At 37.6% G+C, this 6,375-nt stretch overlaps 1 protein-coding gene across 1 annotated transcript; it reads left to right on the top strand.

Moving 5' to 3' along the window:
• Nucleotides 1-215: 215 nt before the first annotated feature.
• LOC127849709 (43 kDa receptor-associated protein of the synapse-like) lies at nt 216-6,143 on the top strand. The gene is made up of 6 exons (XM_052382455.1): nt 216-922; nt 2,078-2,176; nt 2,984-3,106; nt 3,829-3,882; nt 5,082-5,281; nt 6,017-6,143. The coding sequence occupies exons 1-6, from the start codon at nt 230-232 to the stop codon at nt 6,141-6,143; spliced, it is 1,296 nt and encodes a 431-aa protein (XP_052238415.1). The 5' UTR covers nt 216-229.
• The last annotated feature ends 232 nt before the right edge of the window (nt 6,144-6,375 follow it).

Genomic DNA, 6,375 nt, shown 5'->3' with positions numbered 1-6,375 from the left:
AGTGAACAAATAATACTCTTTTTCATCTGGAAACGACGATGCGATGGTGCAATAAATTAAATGTGACCAAACAAATTCTATTGTATTAACTTACATTGAAAGCTGCGCGAAATTAAATATTCTTAGATCTTTGCCAGAAAATAAAAATTGACGCTTCGTTGCGTCAAATGTCTTGTCGCTTAGATCTTCAAAGGATACGTATATTCAGTGTAGCGTTATCAAACACGGTATGGGTCAGAAAATAGCTAAACGTCACGCCGATAAAGGCGTTTGCCTTTACCGTCAACGTCTGTTTAAGGAGGCTTTAACAGAGTTTGAAATCGCCTGTCGCAAACTAGACAAAAACGACGATCTTTTCGCGGTGCTGAATTACATGTGTTTGGTGTACATGGACTTGGGACGTTACCACGACGTTCTGGTATGCGCCAAACGTCAGGCAGTGGCCAGCGAACGTTTGGAACAAAAGTCGCTCCAACTGGAGGCGACGTTTAACATGGCGCGAGCGTACGAACGCCTGGGGGAGTACCGAACGTCTATAGCGCTCTGCAACCGCTGTTTGGTGACTGGGAAACCGCCGGAAATGTCGCCATTGTCCGGATACACGCATTTATGCTTAGGCGACAACTTCTACGGCCTGAGTGACGTCAAGAAATCTTTGAAACATTACGATCGTTCATCGCACGTTGCTCGCGTTTTATGCGACAGCGTCCTTGAGTGCCGCGTCTATCTGGGGCTCGGTCAAGTGTTCGAGTCGCTGCAGGATCACGTAACGGCACTACAGCACTTCTCTCGGGCGTCCGAGATTGCGCGCCAGTTCACGGCGGATCACCCTTGCGAGAAGCTCCAGCGGCGGGTCGACGTGGAGCTGGCGGTGGTTTACGGGAAGCTAGGGCGCGTGGCGGAGGCGCTGGAGATCTGCGAGGTAAGAATCGCACACGCTAGATGTTCAAGTGGTAGTAGTTGCAATTAAATGATTGTCAATATGCACTTAAATATGCTTCTTATACCTGCATCACTGCGCATTTCAATTTATGTCGTCCAATACAATACCACAGAGGTTCATATTTTCACTATAAAAAGACATTTTGTTGTTCATATCATCCTTTTTTTGGATCAAAACAGCAAACAAACACAAATTCAAAGCATTCAGCGGTTTTTTCTTTTACTATTGAATACTTCCTACCTACGCTAGGAACAAGAGCATTAAACTTTCATAAAAACGCAGCTGATGAGCCAAGAACTTCCCCCATTTATTTGCACGAAGAAATAATGATCGTTTACCCACACCATTAGCTCATAAAGATTAGGTCATTTTCCTGAAGCACAATAACTCTAAGAGCTTCGATCGATCAGTTATCGTTAGCCGGTAATAAAATGGGATAGAAGGCATACCCAATCATTGTTGAAGAATTTCACCACAGCTGTTCCTCATTGTCGAAAATCTTAATATAAATTACTTTAACTGATTTGCGTGGGTATTGAAAAATGATTGATATTTTCTTATTTTTTGATACAATTTTATTCTGATTAGTATAAGATGTTCGCAGCGGCTGAAGAAAGTTGTGTGCAAGATTTTTTGCAATATGTTGTCTTATGACGTATAATAGGTATAAAAGTGTGTTTAATTTTCGTAAAATGCCTACAGGTTTTCATTTGTGATTTTTTATAAAATTAAAATAGTGAAAATGATTGTGATTGTTTTCTTACGTGGTGAAAATGACAAAAGAAACTATTGATACATAAACCTGCACTTTCCTGGGCGTGATGCCTCATTAATTAATCGGCATTTATTTGGCTAATGAATGTATCCGAACTTTTCTTTCTTATATGTATTAAATTTCTTATGAAATCCCGAATATTTATTTCGTTTTCATTTTTTTTACTGCATTCGCTTCTAAATTTATTTACATTTAGTAAACCAGACGTTTTTCTTTTGTGGTACAGATGTCATTCTAACATTGTATGAGATAAGCCAATATAAATGAACCCTCATATATAATTGGTTTTCATTTCCCAAATATTAAAAATATGAAAGTTTTAAAGTGATGACTTGATAAACTGGTTTCAACATTACCAGGAAGCGATGAAAGTAGCGCTGTGTAACGCGGATAGACCAGTCCAGGCAAGATGTTTACTAAACTTCGCGGAGATCCACAGGGAGCGACATGACTATCAGGTACGATCAGTGGCTTAACCCATTTATGCCTAGTGGACTCTCCCATCCTTCTAAATTGGATCAATTTATTTCCGAAATTAGGGACGTCTAGTATATTTATTTCTATATTTAGAATATTTCTTGCAGAAATTCCTTTCAGCAAACAGCGCAGACCCTGATGACACGCCGCATCATGCCTCGTCTCATCTGGGTCTACGCTGTTTGCCAAGGCCTTTTTTCTAGACGCTAGGCATAAATGGGTTAACTGCCATAACTGGCCATTTTCTCATGGTAAGACGGTTATGATACCAATATAGTTAATCTAAGATTCAATTCACGTTTGTATGCAATGTCAGATTCATGTCAATCCCATTCTAGGATCTTGGTTTCGATCAAATCATGGATTCAGTCTAAGAAAGAGTCTGATGTTAAGAGACAGATGCAATATCAGATCCAGAAACAGATCTTGTGACATGTGGATTCCATATAATCATATCATAGCAAACTATAGATTATTGGTCAGATTCATTGGAAATTCTCTAAGATCCAGTTTTCTATTCAGTATATTATCCAATATAATACAATGCTTAGTTCCATAAGACATGAACATTAACATTAAAATTCGGATCAAAACTCAAAATCAGCATAAAAACCTGTTTCAATATTACTATATTGTATCAGATCCACTGTTAGTTCTAATTAATTGTTTGTATCTATTGTATATGCGCCGATACCTTCTGGTTATACATTTTCAAACATGGTACAAACACCACCACCCCACCCCACCCCTACAGAATTCCCGCTTGATTTAATTTTATTTTACGACAGACGGCCTACCCTCGGTACCAGTCCGCCTTTTCCATTGCCGTCGAAACTGGCGACCGAAAGTGTCAACTCGACGTCATTTCCGGCATGGCACTTAGTGCATTTGATGCCCAAGATCTTGAACAGGTCAGTTGGAAATTGTGATTGTTTTCATTGGAAAGCACTGATTTTATGTTTACACAATTTCTTAGCTTACCTTTATGTTTGCAAAAATACGAATTTTATGCCATGTTTACAAGTGCGTCCTCTGTTTGCAGCTATACTGATTTCAAACCCAAATGACACGTCCGTCCTCTGTATGCAGCAATACTTATTTCTAACCCCAATGGCAAGTCCATCCTCTGTTTACAACAATACTAATTTCAAAGCTCGTTGACAAGTCTGTCCTCTGTATGCAACAATACGAATTTCAAATCTCGTCGACAAGTCTGCCATCTGTTTACAACAATACATATTTCAAAGCTCGTTGATGAGTCCGCCCTCTGTATGCAACAATACTAATTTCAAATCTCGTCGACATGTCTGTCCTCTGTATGCAACAATACTAATTTCAAATCTTGTTGACGAGTCCGTCCTCTGTATGCAACAATTCTAATTTCAAATCTCGTCGACAAGTCTGCCCTCTATTTGCAACTATACTAATTTCAAATCTCGTTGACGAGTCCGTCCTCTGTATGCAACAATACTAATTTTCAAATCTCGTCGACAAGTCTGTCCTCTGTATGCACCAATACTAATTTCAAATCTCGTTGACAAGTCCGTCCTCTGTTTACAACAATACATATTTCAAACCCCGTTGACCAGTCCGTCCTCTCATAGCTAATCTGATTTGATGTTGCGTGTTCCAGGCAATAGAACTGAACGAAAAGGGATTGTCACTTTCCAAGGAACTTGAATCCAAGGTAATTTAAACGTAATAAGACAATAGCTGCTATAATCAATGAGTTATGCGTCGTACTTAAAAATTAACCCCGTCACACTGCTTGTCTGTGATTCCAGTGATTGTTTCCCGTGATTCTTAGTCAATGTATTCATTTTGAGTGTATAAGATACTGTATATGTGGACATTTTTTCTAAATCGTTCTGGTCCTCGGCCATACTTGCTTATGTTAGTTAAAGTGCATTTGTATTCCTCTACTTACTTGTTTCATTTTTTTTTTTACAAATTTTTATGTTTTACAATAAAGATCTCTTAAGATCAGTTATATATTTTTTACATTTTTTCTTAGCGATTTTAAGTGAACAAAGAAAGACAACGAATCCGAGTTTAAATCTCACATTGTGTCGCAGCAGTTACTTCCCCTAGTGGTTAGAATAGTATTTTTAATATTCAGTCTTAAAATAATGCAACAATAATTTCATATAGATGAGTGTGAAAAGACCTTCATTTATCTTTGTTATTGACCTAAATGTTAAGTGTAATACAGTTACAAAGTATCTGATATGTTCTTTCTATAAAGAAAGGGAAAAAACATTACTGCTTGTTAGTAAAGAAACTCGAAACTTCTAAAAATAAAGAAGAACATGTGTTCAATATCATAGTATAACTCAACCTTATGCGAAAGTCTCTATGCCTGACAGAATAATGCTTTTAATCTTCTGTTTTTTAATAATTTTGTTTAGGTCGAACAAGTTAACACATTTTAGTTGTTCGTTTCCACTAAATCTTAAACAAGGTCATTAAGGTCGTCCAAACGTGTTCTGGTTAACGTTTACATGTACTCAAATTATTTCCAAATCTTTAATAACAATGATAACTAAAGTTATCCTCCAAATCTCTTTGGAAAAGATTTCTCTTTAAATTTTAAAGATACAGTAATATAAATAGTATAGTCAATCTTGAGCGAATTTAAAGAAAACGATCGACAATTGAACCAGGTATACAAAACAGATTTAGGGTCGGCACCAATTATTAGGGTCGGTTGGGTTAGTAGAAACAAACTACTTCTCATTTTACGCTTTTACGCCTTATTTATTGTTGTATAAATTGTATCCTGAAATTAGGCATTGGACAGCGTTTTGTAGTTACACTGTTTGTTGTAAAAACAGTAAAGCATTGTGAACAAATCCCTTTAAATCGTATTATACATTGTCTCCTCAGCTTGAAATGCTTACGTGTCATCGTCGCCTGTGCGACCTGTACATGTGCCTGGACTTGCACGAGATCTCGACCGTGCACGGGTTCCACGTGCGACAACTCCTGCGCGAGCTTCAACTGCATTGCGGGGTGTGTGGGGACGTTATCGGCGAGAAAGACGAGAAGTTGCGTCCCTTGCCGTGCTACCACATAATACATGAAAGGTTTGTTGTACTAAAATACTATTCAAAATTTGCTAAGGATCACTTTTTATAGTATGTGTAATTTGAAGTTCACCCCTAGCTAGATTCAGCCAGCGTCATCAATCAATGATCAATACATACAAATAAAATAAAAAACACACATTCTAATATCAAAACCTGCAAAATAACAATTTAAAATTAACGTAATCCAAAATTGAAGATAATGTGAAAAAAGTGATCCTTAACACATTTTGAGTAGATTTCAACTCGCACCTGCAGGGTCGTTGTAGTCGGTACATTGTGGTTGAGTACGGTTTACATATGGGTATCTTTAAACACTTGTGTACGTGTGATAACGTAGGGATATTTACAGTATTCATATTTCGTTGAATATCTCACAATCAACAACGACAATGTGAAATTTATTTCGATGCTAAACATAGTTCAGTATTTTACAGTTTTTGCGCTGTTATGAAAGTTTTACAACGTAAACTTTATATCTTTACTACAGAAAATTAAATTGCTTGCATAAATGATTCAAACAAATGAATACGCGACACATTCACTCACAAATCCTTTCAATAAATTAAAATTTGGAAGTTTACTTTGGCTTAAAATGACTGCATTTCGTATTTGTAAATCAGCAAGAATACTTGATTACGTAAGAAATATAGATTTAAAATCAGCCACGACATCAAATTAAACTGATGTCTTTCAGTATGTTATTAAATCAGTCGTAAACATAATATTTTGAAGATGCCTGGTTCACCTCTATCGGCCGACATCATCCACAAGCTTGCCGCTGCAGCGACGTCGCCCGTGTCCAACGTGCCGTCATAGGACGTCCTCCAACCCAGTGTCCGAGGGTGACGTGGATGCGTGACGTTGATGCGTGACGTTGATGCGTGACTAATATATTTAAAGAAACTGATTACTGTATTAGTATGACGTCATTTTGTTTATAGCTGACGTCAGTGCGTGAAAAAGTAGATTGTTGACGTGGTTGTTTGACGTATCAAGTGACGTTAATGCGTGCTATAGATGCGGGACGAAGATGTTTGACGTGGAATATGTGACTTAGATGAATGATGTGGATATTTGAAGTCATTTCACGT

The sequence above is a fragment of the Dreissena polymorpha genome, chromosome 11 (assembly GCF_020536995.1).
Source record: "Dreissena polymorpha isolate Duluth1 chromosome 11, UMN_Dpol_1.0, whole genome shotgun sequence".
NCBI lineage: Eukaryota > Metazoa > Mollusca > Bivalvia > Myida > Dreissenidae > Dreissena > Dreissena polymorpha.
The sequence above is the reverse complement of the archived record's forward strand: the minus strand, read 5'-3'. Positions and strand labels throughout refer to the sequence as shown.

Coding starts and splice junctions, on each gene's coding strand:
- LOC127849709 (XM_052382455.1), top strand. CDS start 230: ATGGGTCAGAAAATAGCTAAACGTCACGCCGATAAAGGCGTTTGCCTT. Junction 923..2,077: donor AGGCGCTGGAGATCTGCGAG/GTAAGAATCGCA, acceptor CAACATTACCAG/GAAGCGATGAAAGTAGCGCT. Junction 3,107..3,828: donor ATGCCCAAGATCTTGAACAG/GTCAGTTGGAAA, acceptor TGCGTGTTCCAG/GCAATAGAACTGAACGAAAA.